The sequence below is a fragment of the Pantherophis guttatus genome, chromosome 9 (genome assembly GCF_059756535.1).
Source record: "Pantherophis guttatus breed Tessera chromosome 9, ASM5975653v1, whole genome shotgun sequence".
Classification (NCBI taxonomy): Eukaryota; Metazoa; Chordata; class Lepidosauria; order Squamata; family Colubridae; genus Pantherophis; species Pantherophis guttatus.
This window is the reverse complement of record NC_142071.1, coordinates 2,814,116-2,837,694: the sequence shown is the minus strand read 5'-3', so window position 1 is coordinate 2,837,694 and position 23,579 is coordinate 2,814,116. Positions and strand designations below refer to the sequence as shown.

The following is a 23,579-nucleotide window of genomic DNA, read 5'->3' as shown; positions in this document are numbered from 1 at the left end:
AGAGCATGATCCAGTTTTGGGGTTCTATGGTGAAAAAGAAGTGAGCTATTAGGATGATCTCCAACCAATGACCCCATACTGTAATCCCTTAATTTGGGGTAGAATTAGGATGACAGGATGGAGCTGAACATTTACTGGCCAGATGCCCTTCCTGACACCATGCAGAGTTGGCAGCAGATATCTGCTGCTGCCTAGGATTGAACTCTCAACTTTCCAAGTGGGAGGTGAGAGTCTTCACTGCTAGGCCACCACGCCACTCTTGATAGAACCTCACTTATAGGTGGTTAGTTTCACGTTAGCATTTGTCCTGGCCTCACCCATACTCACCTTTTTGGAGAATAGCCTAGCCATTCAGACCAACTGCAGCTTAATCCCAAAAACTTTGCATCTTTGATGTTGAACAATGGAGATGGCAATACGAGCCAGTTATATCAAAAAACATTTTATTGATTGTAAGGAAGATGAGCTCAGTTAGAGAGGAGCTATCCTATTTGGGTTATCTAGTCTTGGCAACTTAGCTATTGAAATTTGATATTGTAAAATTTTAATGTCATCTATCATATATTTTTAGATTGCTATTTTTGTAACTGTTTTATCTTTTTCCCTTTTTCTTTTCTGTTTTGTTTGAAAAGGCCTTCGGGCTATTCAATAAACTATACTAAATACAAATACAAACAATGGAGAATTCAAAATCCTGTGACTGTTCTTTCCCCTCCTCCTATTTGACTTTTGAAAAGCTCTTGAAATTGTTAATTTTCACTTTGTTTACTTTTGCTCAAAGCCTATTTTTATTTGAACCCAAAACTTTATCTCTGTTTTTTCTGTTTTTGGTTTCTGGCTAAGTGACTCATCCATCAGTCATCTCCCATCCCTCCGTTTCTCAGTTGGTCCCACCAGCTTCAAATTTCTTCAGGGTGTTGCTTGGTTATATCCTGGTATGCGCCATACAGAACTGTAAGAAGATTTCCACGGAAGATTATTTTCACATTGGGAAAAATAGGATAGGATAGGATAGGATAGGATAGGATAGAATTAAGAATGATAATAGAATAGAATAGAATAGAATAGAATAGAATAGAATAGAATAGAATAGAATAGAATAGAAGCTGGAAGGGACCTTGGAGGTCTTCTAGTCCAGCCCCCTCTCAAGCAGGAGAACCTATATTATTTCAGACAATGGCTGTCTAGTCTCTTCTTGAAAACCTCCAGCAATGAAGACGTACCCACGATTTCTGAAGGCCAGCTGTTCCCCTGGTTAATTGGTTTCTCCTTAATTCCAAGTTGCTTCTCTCTTTGATTAGTTTCCATCCATTGTTTCTTGTCCTGCCCTCTGGTGCTTTGGAGAATCATTTGACCTCCCTCTTCTTTGTGGCAGCCCCTCAAATACTGGAAGACTGCTGTCAGGTCACCCCTAATTCTTCTTTTCTTTAGACTTTGAGCACTAAATTGAGCATGAGTAAAAGTTGCCCCTCCAAGATCAGAAAAGGTTTAGTTTTGGGAGCTGACTTAAAAGACCCTGGACGTCTGTTATGGCTGGGATGAATGAGTCACACAAGCAAAGCCCCAGTGACCCAGACCAACAGAAAGCCAAAACCACAACCCCAGGTTTTCAGGCCAAGGAAGCTCCTTTCCACACCCAGAGCCAAAGGACCAGAAAGGAAGCAGCACAGATCTAGGGCAATATTATGGGATACGGAGATAAGCTGTGCCAGCAGATCATCCTGGCTGCCTTAAACTAGGTGTCCGTGTTGCTGTCGTCCAGCTGCCGTTGCCCAGTCTCCAGCTGACTAAGGAAGAAATCCTCCCCCAGCCATCTGTTCCCATTAGCCCTCTGCCAGAACCAGCTTATGTGTATTTTGCTTGCCGTCCCGCACGCCCCCTGCCTTGCAAACGAAGCTCCGAGACTTTTGCATTAAATCTTCCCCCTGTCTCATCTCCTCCTTACGCTAACGTCTCTGCTTGGTTGCCTTTTAGGGGTTTTCTTGCTCGCTGAAAGGGAACAAAATGAGCCTGAGACAGACCTTTCTCTTCTTTCTTCTGGCGGGAGCCATCGCCGTGCTGCAATGCCAGGTAAGAGCCCAGCGTGCCCCATCGGTGGGCTTTTTATTATTAATTTATTATTAATTTATTTATTAATTTTATTTCTATACCGCCCTTCTCCCGAAGGACTCAGGGCGGTGTACAGCCTGATTAAAAGCACAAAGACAGACAAAATTTAAAAATAATTAAAATTATTAAATAATTGGCTCAATTATAAAACCCCCACATTTAAAATCCCACATTTAAAACCAATTAAAATCTTTACATTGATAGCCCGGCCTGGCGGAACAACAAGGTTTTGAGGGCACAGCGAAATACACGGAGGTCGGAGATCTTACGCATTTCTGGGGGCAGTTCATTCCAAAGGGCAGGGGCTTCCATAGAGAAGGCCCTCCCCCTGGGTGTCTCCAGCCGACATAATTTTGGCCGATGGCATCCTGAGGAGACCCTCTCTGTGGGAGCAGACTGGCTGGTGGGAGGCTACTGGTAGCAGAAGACGGTCTCGAAGGTACCCAGGTCCAATTTTTCTCTGGCTTTGATTGACAACCGGGTGTGGTGGGTTTTTTCTTTTTTTTTTAGGGGCTCGTCTGAAAACAGATGGGGGTTTGTTTTGTAAGCTTGGCTCGAGTGGTGTCATCGATCAAAAGGATATTTATTCGGGCCTTGGGAACAAAAGGGCTCGCGGCCAACTTCCCAAAGCTTGAGAAGGGAGATGGTTTCTGCAGGCGGGCTTTGAGCTTTGAAAGAGACAAAAGGAAGAGTGATGAGAGAATGATCCAGTTCTGCAAATCTCTGAGCCGGATTGAAGTCCGATCGCAAACCGCTTCCTAAAGAGGAGGAAGGCTCTCAACAGAATAGCAGAATCGAATAATTGGGAGTTGGAAGGGGGAATAATAGAGTTGGGAGAAGGTTCCTGCTCAAGCAGGAAAACCCTATAGCTTTTCAGACAGATGGTTGTCCAGTCTCTTCTTAAAAGCCTCCAGGGATGGAACGCTCACAACTTCCGGAGGCAACTTCTGTTCCAATGATGTCTGGAATGGTATACAGTGTCCTGCTTGGGCAGTGGGTTGGACTAGAAGACCTCCAAAGTCCCCACTTTTCTAATCCTTGGAATCTGGTCAACTTTCTATATTTTTGATCCTTTTTCTTTCTCTTTTTCTCTTTCTAGGAATGGCTTGTACGCATTACCCAAAGTGGCCAAGCAAGTCAACTAAGAAGAGGTAAGTGCCCATTGGAATAGAATAGAGTAGAATAGAAATGGAATGGAATGGAATGGAATAGAGAATAGAATAGAGGATAGAAGAATAGAATGGAATGGACCTGGAAGGGACCTTGGAGGTCTTCTAGTCCAGCCCCCTGCTCAAGCAGGAGAACCTATACCAGAGATGGCTAATCTTTTTGTCATTGTGTGCCAGGAAGGGAGGGGCGGGGGAGGTTTGTGCACGTGCCCACACCCATAATTCTATGTGCCCCGCCCTGTGCATGCGAATGCAACCCCTTCCCCCCTGTTCCTGGCACATGATGGCCTGGTAGGCCCGTTTTTCTTTCTCACCTGGCTCCAGATCCTCTCTATGCATCTGGGGAGGGCAAAAACAGCCTTCCCCACCCCCTCGGAGGTCCTCCAGAGGCCTGAAATGGCCCATTTCCCAATTCCCAGTTGGACAGGAAGTGACATTTTTTGTTGTCCCCAGCCTCCAGAGCCTCTCTGGAAGCTGAACTGGCGTGCCCACTGATATGGCTACATGTGCCACCTGTGGTACGCGTGCCATAGGTTTGCCATCACGGACCTATACCATTTCAGACAGTGGCTGTCTAGTCTCCTCTTGAAAACCTCCAGTGATGGAGCACCCACAATTTCTGGTGGCAAGCTGTTCCACTGGTTAATTGTCCTCACTGTTAGGAAGTTTCTCCTTAATTCCAGGTTGCTTCTCTCCTTGATCATTTTCCATCCATCGTTTCCTGTCCTGCCCTCCGATTCTTCTTCTTATTTATTTATTTATTTATTTATTTATTTATTTATTTATTTATTTATTTATTTATTTTTCGTATTTCTATGCCGCCCACTCTCCGAGGACTCTGGGCGGTTTACACCAAAGACAGTATACTAAATAGCATCTTGCCCCCAACAATCTGGGTCCTCATTTTACCCACCTCGGAAGGATGGAAGGCTGAGTCAACCTTGAGCCAGTGAGATTTGATCCACTGATCATCTGAACTAACAGTCAGCTGAAGTAGCTGCAGTACTGCACTCTAACCACTGCGCCACCTCGGCTCATGTCTCTTCCTATGTCTTAGTCTCCAGGCCTTTGATCATCTCAGTTGCTCTTCTCTGAACTTTTTCCAAAGCCTCAACCTCTGTACGGTGACCAAAAGTGTTTTCCTTCAACCCTCTACCCAAGGCAGGAGCCCTCAAACTATCTCAGGGAATCTCCATTTCCACCCCACTCCAGGGGAAGGATACTGCAAAATCCCCATTCCCTCCCCACTCTTTGAAACCTTCTGACAAGCAAAGTCAACGGAGAATCCAGGTTCCTTTAACAACCGTGTTGCTAATTTAACGACGGTGGCAAAGAAAGGTCATAAAATGGGGCAAAACAACACATGTCTCGCTTAGCAACAAAAAATTGGGTGCATTGTAGCCGTAAGTCAAGGACTATCTGGACTTGCAGATCCTGTGAACAGCAAGCAACTGCCTGCCTGGATCTTCCAAAACCGTATTGGGTTCCAGTTCTTTCCCTGCAGCTTCTGCGGTTCTACTAGATTCTTGGAAAGATTCTTAGGGCTCCTCAAGAGAGCCAGGAGATTCGCGCTTTTCAGTGCAAAAAGAGGGCTGGGGATTAGCCAAGCTTTGTGCCTACAAACTAATCTGATAAGTATGTTCCTTTCACATTTGGCACGCCCTTCGCTCTTTCTTTTATATTAAAATAGGTGTCTATCTGCCTTTCCCCATAGAACGCCAGACTGGTGTGCGAAATACCGTGAAAATAAATAAAACAGTACAATAAAGCATGCCAATAACATAACCGCGGCAGGATAAAAGCAGGAAAAGCGTACAATTGTTCACTCATGTCAACCAGCTTTATCAAAACAGCTCCCGCTGCCCAAGCAAATAAATAGGTTGTGAACTGGCGCAGAGAACACTTATCGGATGAGGTTTTGAGGGGGCTTGCCAAATCTTTGGAAGAAGAAAAGTCCTCCTTTTGTGGGGGGGCGGGGGGGGAATGAGGCTCGGAGGGGGAGAGTTGATAAAAGCTGTAGATTGTTCTGTGCGGCGCAAACACACAATGGTGACGGGAAAGGCGGAACCCGCTGCCCTGCCATCGAAACCAAGAAGGACTTCCTGTCTTTTCAGTTACAGGCAGATGCAGAGACCCCTACACCAGACAGACCTACAACCGGAAGGAGAGTTGGCTCCGCCGAGTCAAAGAGAGAACGGAATATTGCCGGTGTGAGAACAGTCGCGTCCTCTGCCATGCAGTACCTGTCACAGGTGAGTTCCAGGCGGGGCCTCTAAATCCAGCGATGGCATTTATGATTAGGTTCCTAACCCACCTTTATTTTGTACGCGGTACATACAGAAAGCGTCCTGTACGCAACTAAATTGCCAAGTTTGGAGCTCAAACCAACAGCCCAAAAAGCTTCCGTTGTCCTATATTCGTCACAGCAGCAACTCTGTCGGGCGGAGAGGGAGGCTGTGGCCCACAGTCACCAAAAGGGTTTCTGTGATGTCCTAGGACAGTGGGGGCCAACCTTTTCGGCACTGAGTGCTCAAACCGGAACGTGTGTGCCAGAGCGCCGGAAACCCGAAGACCAGCTGGCCGGCAACACACACACTGGATTTTTTGGCCATTTTTCGGGCCATTTTCAGTCTGTTTTCTGGGCCATTTTCAGGCCATTTTTCGGGCTGTTTTAAAGCCATTTTTGGGCAGTTTTCAGGCTGTTTTTGGCCTAAAAAGGGCCTATTTTTTGCCATTTTTTGAGGCATTTTCAGGCCATTTTGGGGACTTTTTCCAGCTGATATGGGGGGCATTCTCCAGCTGTTTTTGGCCCATTTTCAGGCTGTTTTGGGAGCTATTTTCCAGCCATTTTCTGGCTGTTTTTTGAGCTGTTTTTCGGCCGTTTTCCAGCCATTTTCAGGCCATTTTTCAAAAACCAGAAGAACAGCTGGTGAGGGTGTGTGTGCCCACAGAGAGGGCTCTGCCTGCCACCTCTGACACACATGCCATAGGTTCACCATCATGGTCCTAGGACATCCTAATGGACCACCACTTAAGTATTCCAGTATTTGAGGGGACTCAAATTGTCCTCCCCAGCCTCCTCACTGTCCGACTCTGCTGCCAGCTCCACAGCTACTGGCGGACCACAACACATGGTTCTCCTCCTCCTCCCGCAAGGAAGGGAAGGCAGCGGGGTCACGGAAGGGAGAAATTAAGGCGCTCTTCTTATTTTCTGTCCCACAGGCTGCATCAAGCCACTTTGCCTCAATGGGGGCCGTTGCCAGAAAGCCTTGTATTCCCCCAACCTTTTCATTTGCTTCTGCCCGCCAGGCTTCTCGGGGAAGTTCTGTGAAATTGGTGAGTATGTGACAGGAGGATGAACTGATAGGTGGATCAGGTTATCATCTTCATATCTTGTATCTTATATCTCATCTCATCTCATCACCTTGTTCAAACGAATAGAAAGGTTTATTGTAAGCTTGAGCTCCCTACAAGAATCTGAACTATTAACGGTCAAAACAAATTGGCGATAGATAAGAGTCAGTGGAACTCAAGGTGGGCTGGACTTAGATCTCTTGTGGGCACGCAGGGATTCCAGACTGATGACGCATTTGACCCCTCCCTCAGGCTCAGCCTGGTCATCTACAGTGTGCCCTCTAGGAAGCCAATGGTGGATTTTCAGCCGTGCTGCGTCCCCTCTCTCTAACTTTGCAGACTCCACTTTTGTAAGTGCAGCACTCGGACTAAATACATACAACGGCAGCCGCTTGCTCCAGATCATATTTAATTTTAGCAATAGAAAGGGATCAGGCCAGAGGAGCTTATGGAAACTTAATGTCAGATCTGGTCTGTCCTCAGCGACAATATTATATCAGTTGTTGATGCTAGTGTTCAAAAGAAGAAAAGGAGGATCTATCTCCAGACTCCAACTGCAAATTTGTCCCTTCTTCAAGGGACGCTTGCTTTGAAAAGCAAGGAAACTGTCAGTTTCATGCTTCTCAACCTTGGCCATCTTTTTTTTATTTTTGAAAAAAAAAATTATTTTAAAACAAAAAAAACATAAATCCATCATCCATACAATTGCAAACAGTGTGTCGGTCGGTTACAAATCTTTTGTGCTTCCTCACCATATTCATTACTTACTAATTATCTAATTTCTCATATTACCAATCTAATAAGTATCTTTATAGTATAATCCTCATTAAACTCTTTTCATACAAATTATTTTCAAATATTTATCTTATAACATTCATTTCTTCGTCCTCAATCAACAATAGTCATCACTTTGCATTATATTTTGTATATTTCTACCATTCTTACGTTCTAATAGTCTCAACCCTATTTCATTTCCATGTTTTATTATCTAGCCATTGATAAAATAAGTCCCATATCTTATAATATTGATAATCTTCTTGTTCTCTAATTTCAAATGTCAGTTTGCTCATTTCAGCACATTCCATAATTTTCTTAGTAACTTCATCCTGTGTTGGTATTTCCTCATTTTTCCAATTTTTAGCAAACACAACAGTTTCATGCTTCTCAACCTTGGCCATCTTATGATGGGTGGACTTCAACTCCCAGAGTTCCCCAGCAAGCATGGCTGAGAGTGGACATCCACCCATCTTAAACTTGCCAGGGCTGAGAAATACTGCTCTACAGCTATGCTGGTTGAGGAATGTTGGGAGTTGAAGTCCACAAGTCTTAAAAGGGCCAACTTTGGAGACCCCTGTTCTACAATTTGAATTTCCTGCCCTGCCACCAGAAGGTGCACGGAGCCTTCTCCAGAGGCAGTTTGGGAGAGACTCCGAGGAATCTTTGTTCTGCTCCTCTTCAGATACCAGAGCTGTGTGTTACCAGGATACAGGGGACACATACAGGGGGACATGGAGCACAACAGAGAGCGGTGCAGACTGTGTGAACTGGAAGACCAAAGCTTTGCGCTTGAAACGGTTCCACGCGGATAGTCCAGACGCCTTGCAGTTGGGGCTTGGTGATCACAATTATTGCCGGTAAGAGGTTGAATGCAGCAACAGGCGTTGTGTGTCTTCTTCTTCCTTGTACTGTATCGTGCACATTTTTGGAGGGGAGCGGAGTTGTTTTACAGCTTTATTTCTCAGTCTTGGGAACATGAAGCTGTGAGGAACTGCAGCTCCTTCCGTCCCACAGCTGGCTGGGGGATTCTGGGAGCTGACATTCACAGAGGTTGCCAAGGTTGGGAAACATTGCTCTGCAAGAACCAAAAATGTTTGATAGCATCTTTTCAGACGAACAGGTTTTATTAAAAAGCATTAAGCGTAAGCTACTGCAGACAAAATTGTGTTCTTGGAATTCAATACATTGGTCGGAAAAATGCTAAGATAAATCTTTCTCTGCTTTATGAACTGGTTTAGAGATCAGTAAAAGTATCTTAAGGAAAAAGAGACTTTGGAAGACACTGGAAATTTTACAATACTGGGATATTGTGTTTTCTTAGGCATAGTCCTTAAATCCACCTATGAATTGCTTTTTTAAAAAAAATAATTTTTATTGATACATTTAATTTTTATTTTACATTTTAAAACCAAACACACAATAGCAAAAGAAGTCAAGAGACAAAAAAAAAATACACTTACATCAAATGTTAAAATGCAATACTAACAACAGATATATACAATTTCACAACTTTCTGCATCGACTTTTGTCTTTACTCTTAGCTTTTATCCTCCCGCTCCTTCTCTTTATTTTTAAACATTCATAATTAACTGTTTTGTTAGCAGGATCATTATTTACATTTACATCCAGTATGTTAATATCAAATTTCACCTTATATTCTTATTTCTTAATTTGATTTCTGTTTTCTAACTGTGTATAAAACCTATTCCACACTTTGTAATAATCCGAGTCTTCTCTTTCTTTGATCTCCATCGTTAATTTATCCATTTCAGCGCATTCGAGGATTTTTTAAAATTATTGTTTCTGTTGCTTTATTATGCATTATTAATTCTACGATCCTTCGTTCCTTCGTTCATCCATCCATCCATCCAATAGACTCACAATCCTGAATGTTGTATCATTGTCTTCTTTAGAAATCCAGATAAAAGCTCAAAACCCTGGTGCTACGTTCTTAAAAAAAATATGTACGTCTGGGAATATTGCAGCATTATGTCCTGCACCGACGGTAAGCTCAAAGCATTTATCGTTGTTTACTGAGCAGGGCTAAAAATGGGATTTGTTACTCCGAGCTTTTCTTTTTAAAACAAACCACTGTTTTTCCCTACTTCTCTTCTGGAACTGCAAATCCAGATTTGGAAGAGGTTCCATTTTATGGTTTATTTATTCATAGCTTACTTAATAATTGAGTAAGTCATGAGTGGAGGGGTATAATATGGCTCACGTCACATATGTCGGTGGGGCAGGTTGGGGAACTTTTGAATTTTCCGATGGACCTGTTTTAGGCTATTTCCCATCTCCAGTCGTGTCCAAGTTGGGATCTCTCTGATCGTTCATGTATTGGCCCCCCAGCTTCATCTGGGGACCTGTTGGGAAGTACCCAGCCAGGCAGGGTGGAGGGCTTAAGCAGGAAACTAGTCTGGAATTGTAAAGGATCCAAAATTGACACCCCCTAAGCTCCATGGAACCTTATCTAACTATTCCCAAGAGAAGGAATGGGCCGATTCCTATATTATTGGCAGAATACATTAAAGTAGTTGCCATAGCTTGAACCAGGGGTGAAATCCAGCAAGTTCTGGAGAACCAGTAATGGAGATTTTGAGTAGTTCAGAGAACCGGCAAATACCACCACTGGCTGGCCCCAGAGTGGGGTGGGAATGGAGATTTTGCAGTATCCGTCCTCCAGGAGTGCGGAGGGAATGGGGATTGTGCAGTATCCTTCCCCTGGAGTGGGGAGGGAATGGAGATTTTGCAATATCCTTCCCCCAGGAGTGGGGAGAGAATGGGGATTTTACAATATCCTTCCCCTGGAGTGGGGAGGGAATGGAGATTTTGCAATATCCTTCCCCCAGGAGTGGGGAGGGAATGGGGATTTTGCAGTATCCTTCCCCTGGAGTGGGGAGGGAATGGAGATTTTGCAATATCCTTCCCCCAGGAGTGGGGAGAAAATGGGGATTTTACAATATCCTTCCCCTGCCATGCCCACCACGCCACGCCCACCAAGCCACACCACGCCACGCCCACCAAGCCATACCCACAGAACCGGTAGTAAAAAAAATTGGATTTCACCACTGCCTTGAACTCTACATTTGCGTATCTGGGGGCTTGCATCTGACAGGATCTTCCCTTATATTCAGCCTGGGGCAATACTCCTCAACATCTATAGAAGGGGGTTTCCAAACTAAAGAATGAAAGCAATGGGGCTTCCTCTATCCAACCTATCCCTTTTCCTATTCTTTGCCGCAGAAAAAAATTCCTGTGTTTTGGGAAGAGGCACCGACTATCGGGGCAGCCATCACCAAACAGCATCTGGGGTGACGTGTCTCAGATGGGACTCCCACATCCTTGACAAGAAAGTTTACAACGCCTTCCACCCCAATGCCCATATTCTGGGCCTCAGCAGCCACAACTACTGCAGGTAAACCAAAAATGTATTTATTCAATCTCTAAAGCTGCCCAACTCAACCAAGTGGGCTTTGGATGTCGGAATCTCTGTTCAATATTCTTTGGAATATGGCACCCTTTGGGCCAAAGTGGGTGAGATTGGGGCACGGGGATAGTGGTTCTGCCTTGTCCTGAGTACCCCTGGTCACGAATGCTTCTGAACACGACCAAATCAGGTTCCGACCAAAAAATTCACATTTTTTTCCCGCGGCCTATTTCCCCTTCCACACCATTTTTTTTTTTTAAGTGCCAAATTTCCAAAATTAGGTTCAGGTCACGACCAAATCAGTTTGCGACCAAAATCATGGAACGAATGATGGTTGTGACCCGAGCTTCTACTGTATTGAGATGTGGAGATATTACTTTGGCTCATCTGGATGCTTGGCAACTGGCATGTACTTATGACGGTTGCAGAATCCCGGGGTCATACAATTCCCCTTTTTGCAGACTTCTGACGAGGGGAAGCCAGATTCACTTAACGATCATGTTACTCGTTTAACAACTGCAGTGATTTACTTAACAACCCATTAAGTGGTTGTAAAATGGAGTAAAACTCACTTAACAATTGTCATGCTTACCAGAGGAAATTTGGGGCTAAATTGTGGTCGTAAATCAAGGACTGCCTACATTAGATCTTACAGTCTTCCCAACCTTCCCACTTCTTGTGTGTTATAGGAATCCTGACAATGACACTCAGCCGTGGTGCCATATATTCAAAAATGGAGTGACAAAATGGGAACGTTGTGACGTGCCAGCCTGCTGTAAGTGGTTCCTTTCCCTGATTTATCTGAGACTTTTCTTCACAGGGATTATGACCAAAGATTTATGGTGGGAATGGAGAACTAATTGATCTCAAGATGTTGCTGAGCCACAAGTCCTAACAGCCCCTGATGGCGGGAGCAAGATTGGGAAGAGTGGTTTAGCAACATTGTGCAGTCTATAGCAGGGGTCTGCAACCTTAAACACTCAAAGAGCCATTTGGAGCCGTTTCCCACAGAAAAGAAAACACCGGGAGCCACAAAACCCTTCCCGTGCCTGACTATTTCTTGAGCGGCCACAAAACTAGCATATTTAGTTGAATTAAACGTTCTGTTTTTCTTCTGAAACTTTTCTTTTCTTGGATTTATCTGTGGTTGGCATACCGGGGATTGAAAAGCTCAATAAATCGTGTGCTGGCAGGTGTCGCACATTGGCGGTTGTGACGCATATTTTGAGTGACAGGGAGCCGCAGCAGAGGGGTGAAAGAGCCACATGCAGCTCCAGAGCCGCAGGTTGCTGACCCCTGGTCTATAACCCATCTTATTATACTGACTACATTCAGCATCTGAGGAGCTTGCAACAGGTCTAAGACACCATATAAAAATGCTTCAATAGCAATAGCAATAAGACTTATATACTGCTTCACAGTGCTTTGCAGTGCTAAGCGGTTTATAGAGTCAGCTTCTTGCCCCCAACAATCTGGGTCCTCATTTTATCCACCTCGGAAGGATGGAAGGCTGAGTCAACCTTGAGCTGGTCAGGATTGAACTGCTGGCAGCGGGCAGAGTCAGCCTGAAATGCTGCATTCTAATCAATGTGCACCATGGAAGGAAGGAAGGAAGGAAGGAAGGAAGGAAGGAAGGAAGGAAGGAAGGAAGGAAGGAAGGAAGGAAGGAAGGGCTAGTAAGGGGTTTGCTCTCAGTTTATATTCCAGTGGCTTGCCATCTCAGTGTTGGTGCAGGTGGTCTTAGGGCTTTCTTGGTTGGGGTGTTTACTGGTAACATGCTTGGCAGTTCCTCGATCGGTGTATTGTTCACTTTTTGATTGTGGGTCTGGTGTTAATCTTGGAGTTAATCTATGCTCAGCTGGGTGCTGATTGCTGGTGGGAAGATGTTTTGCTCTTTTTGTTCCCTTTTTGACTTGTTGATTGTCTCTTTTGCAATCTAAGTGGATATTGTTTATATCTATGACTCCATTGATGGCTAATTTGTCCGAGTGCCAGGCTTATAATGATTTTGCGAGACCTGGCCACAAATTGGAATGCATGCGTTTTAACGTTTTTAAAGTTTTTAATGTTTTAATGTTTTTCTTTTTAACATTTTTTATGGGATTGTTCGCATTGTTTTATTCTTTGTTGTAAGCCGCCCAGAGTCCCTAGGGAGTTGGGCGGCATAGAAATGCGACAAAATAAATAACAAATAAATAATTCTAGAGTGACTGTAAATCAAGATGTTGATTTTCACTGCTTGGTCGCCTCTAAATCTCATTCCTTGGCTTCTTCCTTCCCTTGGGCAGCCACTTGTGGGCTAAGGAAGCACAAAGTGGCGGAGATCCAGATCAAAGGAGGTGCCTACTCATATATTGAGTCCCACCCGTGGCAGGCGGGCATTTTCGTGAAGAACCGAGGTGCCGAAGGTTATCACTGCGGTGGCATCCTCATCAATTCCTGCTGGATCCTCTCAGCAGCTCACTGCTTTACAGGCTGGTAAGAGATCAACGTGTGACTCACTCTCTAGACTTTGGCTAGTCAGCAAATTCCTGGATAGCAGAGGAGTTTTTTTTTTTTTTGCTTTAGGGGCAGATGATCAAACCCATCTGACCCCACATCCTCTGCCTTTGCTCAGTGTTCACAGCTGTTTGGCAGGGATTCTTGCTATTTCCATGGTGACTCCCTGGAACTGATTTGGGACTTTCTCTTGCATGCAAGAAAGTTAAAAGCTCCTTCTCCTTGCAAAATCTTCACAATAAGGAGGTTATGTCTCAGGAAGCTGTGGAAATCCAGACCTTCCAAATGATCTGGGGTCCCAAAGAAACTTCAACTTGCATTCCACCCCCCCCCCAATTTCCTTCTGACTATGATTTAAAAGCTCCCCAAAGAGTTTGCAAGCACAGCCATCATCCTCCAACTCTTGAGCCTCCCCAGTTTTTGCATTTGCATTTGTTAAAATATCGCAAGCGTCTTTCAAACTCTGGAAAATACACTGGAGGATGTGCTAGGGCTGTGTAGATGCCTTGGACTGGTGGGTGTAACTTCAAAGTAACAGTAACAGAGTTGGAAGGGACCTTGGAGGACATCTAATCCAACCCCCCTTGCTGACACAGGAGACCTATACGAGGGATTCGAACCACCGAGCATTTCACTCCTGGTTGCATTAGGATGGAAGGCAGGTTGCCCCAGGCAGCTGGCCATCACCTGTGGTTTTCTGTACAGGAGCATTGACCCCCGACGCCTCAAAGTTGTCCTGGGCCGGACGTTCCGTGTGAAATCATCCGTCACAGAGCAGATCTTCCAAGTGGAGAGATACATTACACACGAGAAGTACAACTCCAGGACTTTGGATAATGACATCGGTAAGCCTTTTTTCCTGCCTCCTTCTCTCCCTCCTTCCCTCCCTCCCTGGAGGCACAGCTTCTGCCTGATCTCCTGCTCAAGCATGGGGTTGGACTAGAAGACCTCCAAGGTCCCTTCCAACTCTTGTTATTCTGAATTCTGGTTCTCACGGGCCTTTTTTTTCCTTTCCTTTCCTTTTTTTCTTTCGCTCTCTGTTTCGACAGCCCTGCTGAAGTTGAAAAGCCAATCCGAAAACTGTGCCACAGAAACTGACAGCGTCCGTCCTGTTTGTCTCCCCAATGCTGGACTCCAGTTGCCCGAATGGACGGAATGTGAGGTGTCCGGATACGGCAAGCACGAAGTGTGTACGTGAGGGTCTCTTTGAGAGTTGGAGGACAATCTGGCTGGAGATGGTTTTGGACAGGGTTTCCAGGGCAGAATTAACCCTTGCTGGAAAGAAATGCAGCCAATGTTCATTCTTCCCTCTAAATACTCTAGAAGGGAGCTGCAGAATATGTTTATCTTTTAGGGGTCCTCAAACTTTTAAAACTTTTTAAACAGGGGGCCAATTCACGGTCCTTCAGACTGTTGGGGGTCCGGACTGGCTGGGTGGGCATGGCTAGGTGGTCATGTGACTGGGTGGGTGTGGCCAATTTAGCAGTCCATTAAACAATACATTTGTTACGCTCCTGGAGGTGGAAAGCAGGTGAGTGAAGGGATGTGGCTGCCTTGGGGTGTGTGTCTTTCTCGCTCTCTCCCTCCCTCTCTCTGGAGGCCAGGGAGGCCAAATATGGACCCGGTTTTGGCCTACTTGGCCTCCAGAAGGCAGGTGGGGGCCGACAGGTAGGTGGGGCGATGTCGGCGGTGCAGCCTCATGGTCCCGCGAGGGCCGGATTAATGGCTTTGGCGGGCCGTATCCGGCTCATGAGCCGTAGGTTGAGGAACCCTGTTTAAAGGGCAAGGGAGTCCAACCTTGGCAACTTTAAGATCTGCGTTGCTGGGGGATTCTGGGAGTTGAAGTCCACATGCCTTAAAAGTTTCCCAGATTGGACACCCCTGTTTTTTCTGGGTGGAGGGGAAGAGAAATAAAAATCACAATTTTGTTTTAAAAGTCTGGTCTGTTTCCAGCAATCCTGGGCTTTGGGGAGAAGAAATTTCTCTGGTTGAGAAACTTCTGAGGCCAACCTTGTGGGTCATTGCCCTCAACTTTGCTGAAAATGGGCTGGGTCAATTTATGGAGAAACCAGACCTCTGGTTCTGCCCTCCCTAAACAAACAGCTTCCTTCTTCTGAATTTGATGCTGCAATCATGCCTGCGACTTACATTCCTATCTGGTTACTAATCAGTTGATACGCTGTGTTTACACCCGAAGACATCTGCTTTCTATTAGAGCACATCACAACTCATAACCTCCTCCTCCTCCTAAGCCTTCCTAGAATTCCCCCTTCTTCTCAAACCCCCTGTGCTGTGATTGTGGCAGAGGTGGGGTTTCAGCAGGTTCTGACCAGTTCTGGAGAACCGGTAGAGGAAATTTTGAGTAGTTCGGAGAACCGATAGTAAAAATTCTGACTGGCCCCGCCCCATCTATTCTCTGCCTCCCAAGTCCCAGCTGATCCGGAAGAAATGGGGATTTTGCAGTAACCTTCCCCTGGACTGGGGTGGGAATGGAGATTTTACAGTTTCCTTCCCCTGTCACGCCCACCAAGCTATGCCACGCCCACCAAGCCACGCCCACAGAACCGGTAGTAAAAAAATTTGAAACCCACCATTAGATTGTGGGAATTCAGCCTTTTGATTTGGGGGAATACAGATCAGGTTTACCTTTACAGGTACTCCTCAGCTTACAACCTAGTGAGCCGCAAAAGGAAGCCCTGTGCTTCAATTCATTCAGAAGATTTGCATTCACGCAACGCTCTAGACATGCAACATTTTCTGGGAAACATTGTTTTTTTGACTTGATTTCACAAAGCACGCTATCACACATTCAGTCATAATATGGTGCCTTTTTTTCCCTCATTGTTTTTTTTCTTCCCCCCAAAAAAGTTTATTTTTATTTCTCATAAACACATTTACATGTACAGTCATTTATCCATCATTTTTCATTCATCTCATCTTTTAACTTTCATTTTTCATTTTTACTTTTTCGGGGCTGCTCTTTTACCCTTTATTCTTACCGCAACGTTTCTTCTTCTCCTCCCCTTCTCTTCCTTCCTCTTTCTCCTTCTACTTTCTTCGTTCTTCTTCTCCTTTTCTTTCCTACTTCCCTTTCCCTTCCCTCACTCCTCTCTTCTTCCCCCCTTCTAACCTTCTCTCTACTCCTCTTTCCCCTCCCCTTTCTTCCTCTCCTTTTCCCTTTCTTTCTCTCTTTTCTCCCTTCCTCTCTCTCTACTCCTTCCCCTCTTTCTTGTTGTTTCCCTTTTCAGTTCAATCTAAAGTGGTATTCGAGCAGCCCTGATTTTCTAATTATCTTTATTCTCATTTCAATTTCTTATTCAATTAATATTTATTTTTATTTCATCATTTGCGTACATTTTTATAATATCTCACTTTTTTTCCCTTTTACCCCCCCCTCCCCTTTCTCCTTTTACTTGGCATCATCTGGGTATCTATTGTTTTTAATTGTTTTCTCCCATCTGTTCTCTATCTATTTTATCTCTATACCCTTATTCATATTTCCTTTTTAACCAATCACAAAATTTTTCCCATGGCTTGAAATACATCGACTCCTCTTTATCTTAAAATATAGCATTCAATATCACACGAAGGTGGTTATATAGTTTGTTAACGAAGAAGAATTAAGGTTGAGCAAACCATATGAACTCAAAAAGGATATTTGTGACCCAGGAGAACCTTTTCCCTCTCTTCACAAGGTTCCTTTTCCCCCACAACAGCTTCGCCTTTCCACTCAGAACGTCTGAAGGAAGGACACGTGAGGCTCTATCCAGACAGCTTCTGTACCTCCGCACGACTTGCAAACAGGACTGTCACCGAGAATATGTTGTGCGCAGGGGATACCCGACAACTTCACGACGCCTGCCAGGTAAGGTCCAAAATTTTTAAGAATTAACCTTGTAGGATCGGTCTGAAGGTCCAGCATCTTCTGAAGGGAGATAACCAGGCCCCAGGGATGCTGAAGGCTGAATGTTCCCAGTGCAGAATTTCTCTTTTTCCTCCTGGAACACAAGGATTCAAATTTTCTAGGGTAATTGGCCATTACTGGAAGTAACTCCAGAAGAAAAAAGAAAAAGTTTATGATGCTTTAGGCATGCACAAGTCTTAAGTAGTCCTCGGCTTATGGCTACAATTAAGCCCAAAATTTCTGTTGCTAAGCCAGACAGTTGTGAAGTGAATTCTGTCCTATTTTTACTACCTTCCTGGACGCTGTTGTTAAGTGAATTGCCACAACTATTAAGTTAACACTGTTATTCTATGAATCTGGCTTCCCTGCTGACTTTACATGTCAGAAGGTCGCAAAAGGCGATCACATGACCCCTGGACATCACAACTGTCATAAATACATGCTGGATGCCAAGCACCCGAGTTTTGATCGCATGGCCAACGGGGATGCTGCAACGGTTGTTAAGTGTGGAAAAACGCTCACGAGTCACTTTTTTTTTAGTGCCGTTGAAACTTTGGAGGGTCACCAATGGTCCTTTCCTCAGAAAAGAAAGCCAGGCATTATGGAGAGCGGTGTTCTGACTTAAGCTTCCTGAGTCATTAAAACACACGAGTAGTCCCAAAAACCTCTTATTGCAACAGCTGTGAATTACGTTCATTCACAGCTGAGTCCCAATTAGTTCCAAAAAGTCCTCTGGGAGAAGTCCTTCAGGATAATCACCAACATTTATCTCACTTGACACTCTGCCAAAGACTTACTTGGCAAAGCCACACAGAGTCCAGAATCAAACAAAGATGCCGACTTGGAACAGAATTAACAACGCTGCTTTCCTGCAAAGGGCCCACGTGCCTTTGCTCCTCTTTTAAACCTTATGGGAGGGGCCAATCATCTCCAGGCCTTACTCCCGAGTCATCCCTTTTGTTTTAACTGTTCTTGCCTTCTGGCAGCTTTGCGCATGCATGCACTAGGACCAGGCTCCTCCTGTTCCTCTGCCTCACTGACGTCAGACTCTGGAGCTCCGGAGTCCGCACATAACTCCCAGATGGCCCTGGCCTCATCTCTGCCTCCGACGCAGAGCCCTCGTCCAAGCCTTCCCTAGATTCCGGGCCTGGCCCATATTCCTCCCCAGCCTCCTCACTGTCCGACTCTGCAGGCTGCTGGCGGACCACAACAAGCGACTGTCTCTCACTCGTTCATTCTCCGACTTCTCTTCCCCTTGCAGGGTGACTCCGGAGGCCCCCTGGTTTGTCTGAACGATGGCCGCATGAAGTTAATTGGTATCATCAGCTGGGGGGTGGGTTGTGGCAAGAAAAACACGCCGGGGGTTTACACACGAGTGGTTCGCTACCTGAACTGGATCCAAAAGAACGTGCGTAACTGAGTCCTTTGGGGCTTCCTTGCATCAGGGAATCACACATTGGAAACTGGGCTGGGAAGCCGGTGTCATTCATGAGGAGGACACACCCTTTGCGCGGTGCCTCTCTCCTGCAACAACGAGTTCGAGGTCTGTGCGGCTGTGCTTAGGAACCAGACCAAAACAATAGCGTTGTGTTTTTTCAAGCAGCATTTCTACACCTACCTAAGACCGGATGCTTACAAGTAATCCTCGTCTTGGGACCGCAACGGAGCCCGGAATTTCTGTTGCTAAGCGAGACAGTTAAGTGAATTTTGCCCCATTTTAAGATTATTCTGGCCACGATTGTTAAGTGAATCATCCCAGTTGTTAAGTTAGTAACCCAGTTAAGTGGATCTGGCTTCCCTCCCCCCCTTGACTCTGCTTGTCAGAAGGACACAAAAGGGGATGCTGTAACTCTGGGACACTGCAACCGTCATAAATATGAGTCAGTTCTGAATTTTGATCATGTGACCATGGGGATGCTGCAATGGTCATGTGAAAAAGAGTCAAAAGGCACTTTTTTTCAGTGCTGCTGTAACTTTGATCATTAAACTAATTGTTGTAAGTTGAGGATTACTGTATTTTTCGGAGTATAAGATGGACCTTTTCCCCCAAAAAATGAGGGTGAAAATCTGGGTGTTTCTTATACTCCACCCAGTATGTAGCCCCCCCCCCGGCTTCTCAAATGGAGGTTTTAGAGGCTGAAAAAAGCATCAGAAACGAAGCTTTAGAAAAAAAGCTCCCAGAGCTTCAGAAAAAAAGCCTCCAAACAGAGCTTCAGAAAAAAAGCCTCCAAACAGAGCTTCAGAAAAGAAGCCCCCAAACAGAGCTTCAGAGGCTTTTTTTCTGAAGTTCTGTTTCGGAGGCTTTCAGAGGCAGGAAAAAAAGCAAGGCACAGAGCTCACAACCAAGGAACCTGTTGCTAAAATTCACCTCTGGGAACAGCTGATTGGGGGTATTCTGGGAGGCCGATCCACCTGCCAATCAGCTTTTTTCTTATTTTCCTCCCCAAAAACTAAGGTGCGTCTTATACTCGGAAAAATACGGTACCTGTATTTGTTACAACATCTGAGCATTGCTCTGCCTCTATTCTTCTTGAAAAGTCCTGCTTTGGGAGACTTTGAGTAGATGGGCCCTGGGCTGGCCTTGGGCTCCCTCACATATGCCTCCCCTAGTTGATTTTTTGAAAAAAAAATCATCTTTCTGTAAATTAAGGGAAGCATTTCAAGGTCTTTTCTACAAAACTGAAGAAATCCTTGAGAGGAAATCAAATCGTAGAATTAATTGCTAACATTTTTATATATATATATATATATTTAAAGGAGGAATCGCTAATCACTTTGAGCACCCCTCTCTCCATAAAACTTCAAAGACTATTTTTATACTCTGTAAATATTCCACGTTTTCTGTATAAAATCAAAACTCCACTTCCCGATGTGCAGAGTGACAAGAGGTGTCTTCTGCTATCCAGAAGACTATTGGGAATCATCTCCAGTATGTTTTAATGCATTAAAACTATTTTAAGTTACTTGAAGTTATCGTTTTGCTAGTTGTGCATCACACCATACCTGACACGCACAGAGTTTGCCTGCTGTGTTTCTGTATGGTTTACTGGACTATGGCATGGGCATTTGAAGCGGGACAGGGGTAAAATGCTCACAGTTGCTTCATGATATTATCAAATAAATGATCTTATTTACATGCGTCTGATACACATTTGCAGGATATTCTCACGGCTTGTAAAAGACATTTATGCACGGAGCAGCTGGCTTTAATGGAAATGGATGTGATTTTGTGTGATTTTGTGTGTGCATGTGGTTTTTTTATATCTCTATATAACAGGGGTCTCCAACCTTGGCAACTTTAAGCCTGGCGGACTTCAACTCCCAGAATTCCCCAGCTTTTCTGGCTGGGGAATTCTGGGAGTTGAAGTCTGCCAGGCTTAAAGTTGCCAAGGTTGGAGACCCCTGCTATATAAGATGCAGTTTTTACGTAAAATAAAATATTTTAGTTTGCAATATACAATATGCTGTAGAACTGAGCCTGCTCTGTGAATTCCCTTTCTCCAAGTCAGTCCTTGAGGGCTGCAGTTATGTACAGGTAATCCTCGATTTACGACAATTGAGCCCAACATTTGTTGTTAAGTGAAACGTTTGTTCAGTGAGTTTTGACCCATTTTACCTTTCTTGCCAGTTGTCCAGCGAATCACAGTTGTTTAGTTAGACATATGTTTAATGAATTGTTCAGTGAATCTGGCCTCCTCGTTGACTTTGCTAGTCAGACAGTCACAAAAGTGGAACATGTGACCCCGGCACTCGGCAGCCGTCACTTCCTTTTAAAGATGATCTCCTGCTCTCCAGCAGAAACAGGCATCGCACCCAACCCAGTTCACAAAGGAAGGCAGGGAAAAAGAAACCTCAGAGATGGAAGTAATGTTGGTCTTGTACAAACAGGGCCCAAAAGGTGCATCATTGCATGAGCTGCTTTGGCAGGGGTCTGCTGGCAGCCAGCATTTGCAAGATACGCTTGGATTTTGTGACGGTTTCCTCTACTGTGAGAGTAGGGTGGAGTCAGGGGTGAAATCCAGCAGGTTCTGGAGAACCGGTAGCGGAAATTTTGAGTAGTTCGGAGAACCGGCAAATGCCACCTCTGGCTGGCCCCAGAGTGGGGTGGGAATGGGGATTTTGCAGTATCCTTCCCCTGGAGTGGGTGGGAATGGAGATTTTGCAGTATCCTTCCCCTAGAGTGGGGTGGGAATGGGGATTTTGCAGTATCCTTCCCCTGCCATGCCCACCAAGCCACACCATGCCCACCAAGCCACGCCCACAGAACTGTTAGTAAAAAAAATTGGATTTCACCACTGAGTGGAGTAGAGAGTAGAGTAGAATCAGAGTTGGAAGGAACCTTGGAGGTCTTCTAGTCCAACCTCCTGATCAGGCAGGAAACCCTAGACCATTTCTGACACTCTAAAATTAAACACAGCACAATATGTGTCATTGACCAATCCAATCTCTTCTTAAAAACTTCCAGTGTTGGAGCATTCACAACTTCTGGAGGCAGGTTGTTCCACTGATTAATTGTTCTCACAACTTTCTCCTTAGTTCTAGGTTGCTTCTCTCCTGGATTAGTTTCCACCCATTGCTTCTTGTCCTTCCCTCACGTGCTTTGGAGAATAGCTTGACTCCCTCTTCTTTGGGGCAGCCCCTGAGATATTGGAACACTGCTATCATGTCTCCCCTAGTCCTTCTTTTCAGTTCCTGCAACCGTTCTTCATGTTTTAGCCTCCAGTCCCCTAATCCTCTTTGTTGCTCCTCTCTGCACTCTTTCCAGAATCTCAACTTATTTTTTACATCATAGCAACCAGAATAAAGGGTAGATGTGGAGGCACAATCAAAGACAAATCGTCAAATTTAATCCACAGAGTAGATCAAAGCTGTGACATCAGGGCCAAGTACTCTGCTTTGACGCTTTTAAGCTCACACAGAATTTGCACTTCATGCTGAGCTACCACTCAGTTGTGGCTTATTGAACTACTCACAACTGACTGAAACAAAGACACCGACTAAAAGTATGGCTTACATGCCACCGTGGTGTGGCTTGCACACATGAACTCTAAATTAAACACAGCACAATATGTGTCATTGACCGGGCACCAGGAAGACTCAAGCTCCCCTTCTCCCACCACCCCAGGAGACCCCTGGGGACACTCAAAGTCTCACAGCTCAACCTTCCTCACAGAATGGCTTTTGTCAGGAGATGTGTGCTGTGATGGTGTGCGGGAATGACCTTGAGAAACACAACCAAGGCAATAGAATAGAACTGGAAGGGACCTTGGAGGTCTTCTAGTCCAGCCCCTTGCTGAAGCAGAAGAACCTATACCAGTGATGGCTAACCTTTTGGCCATTGCGTACCAGGAAGGGGAGGGGTGGGGGAGGTTCGTGTGCACACACCCATAATTCTATGCGCCCCACCCCGCCCCTGTGCACGTGATCCCTCCTCCCTCCACTCCTGGCATGTGATGGCCCAGTAGGCCCGTTTTTCTTTCTCACCTGGCTCCAGATCCTCTCTCTGCATCTGGGGAGGGCGAAAACAGCCTTCCCCACCCCTCGGAGGCCCAAAACGGCCCGTTTTCCAAGTTTCTGTTGGACAGGAAGTTACTTTTTTGCTGTCCCCAGCCTCCAGAGACTCCTAGAGAGGCTGAGAGCTGAGCTGGCGTGCCAGGTGACATGGCTCCGCGTGCCACCTGTGGCATGCGTGCCATAGGTTCGCCATCACGGACCTATACCATTTCAGACAAGAACTTGTTATCCCTGCAAGGTACTTTAGACAAGAAGCATGCCTCAATGAGAAAAATTCTACTTTACTGTAAAGTTACATGAACACAATTTTGCAACTAGGGTGGGTCGCTTCTGAGACGTTTGCTCATTCACTCTGCAGATTCAACTGTTTCTCATCTGACTATTGTCTAGTCTGTGGCTCTTTCTTCAAGTTCATTCCTACATACCATTATACAGGACTACTACGTGCACTCATTTGAACTCCTAGAACTTCTGGAGCGCCTAGAGATGGGATATTAAATTTAATAAACAATAAGTCTAGTACAAGGGCATCCAACCTTGGCAACTTTTAAGACTTGTGGACTTCAACTCTCAGAATACCCCCAGCCAGCAATTTTGGAAGCCCACAAGCCTTGGAAGTTGCCAAGGTTGGATACCCTTGGTCTAACTCAGAGGTCTTCAAACTTGGCAGCTTTAAGACTTGTGGACTTCAACTCCCAGAATTCTCCAGCCAGCTGCGTCGTCACTGCGTCACGTTGCAGTCATGTGACGTTTCGTGACGTTTTTCCCATTCGCGGAGCTGGGGTGGGTGTGGCCTGCGCGTGACCCATCTGCCCCGTAGGCCATC

General features: G+C 45.3%; 1 protein-coding gene across 5 annotated transcripts in view; it reads left to right on the top strand.

Annotated features, from left to right (window-relative positions):
- Positions 1 to 20,202, top strand: part of PLAT (plasminogen activator, tissue type) — a 49,874-nt gene extending 29,672 nt beyond the window's left edge. For 4 of the 5 annotated variants that reach the window (XM_087875801.1, XM_034435194.3, XM_034435195.3 and 1 more), the window contains 13 exons: positions 1,975 to 2,070; positions 3,209 to 3,260; positions 5,393 to 5,530; positions 6,501 to 6,614; positions 8,092 to 8,266; positions 9,323 to 9,414; positions 10,653 to 10,824; positions 11,526 to 11,611; positions 13,125 to 13,314; positions 14,041 to 14,180; positions 14,385 to 14,525; positions 17,052 to 17,200; positions 18,501 to 20,202. In XM_087875801.1, the coding sequence (XP_087731927.1) occupies positions 2,005 to 2,070; positions 3,209 to 3,260; positions 5,393 to 5,530; positions 6,501 to 6,614; positions 8,092 to 8,266; positions 9,323 to 9,414; positions 10,653 to 10,824; positions 11,526 to 11,611; positions 13,125 to 13,314; positions 14,041 to 14,180; positions 14,385 to 14,525; positions 17,052 to 17,200; positions 18,501 to 18,659 (1,674 nt within the window). In that variant the 5' untranslated portion in view covers positions 1,975 to 2,004 and the 3' untranslated portion in view covers positions 18,660 to 20,202. Of the gene's footprint in view, positions 1 to 933; positions 955 to 1,974; positions 2,071 to 3,208; positions 3,261 to 5,392; positions 5,531 to 6,500; positions 6,615 to 8,091; positions 8,267 to 9,322; positions 9,415 to 10,652; positions 10,825 to 11,525; positions 11,612 to 13,124; positions 13,315 to 14,040; positions 14,181 to 14,384; positions 14,526 to 17,051; positions 17,201 to 18,500 lie in introns of those variants that run through there. The other variant, XM_034435196.3, reaches the window with a different exon arrangement.
- Positions 20,203 to 23,579: the final 3,377 nt, after the last annotated feature.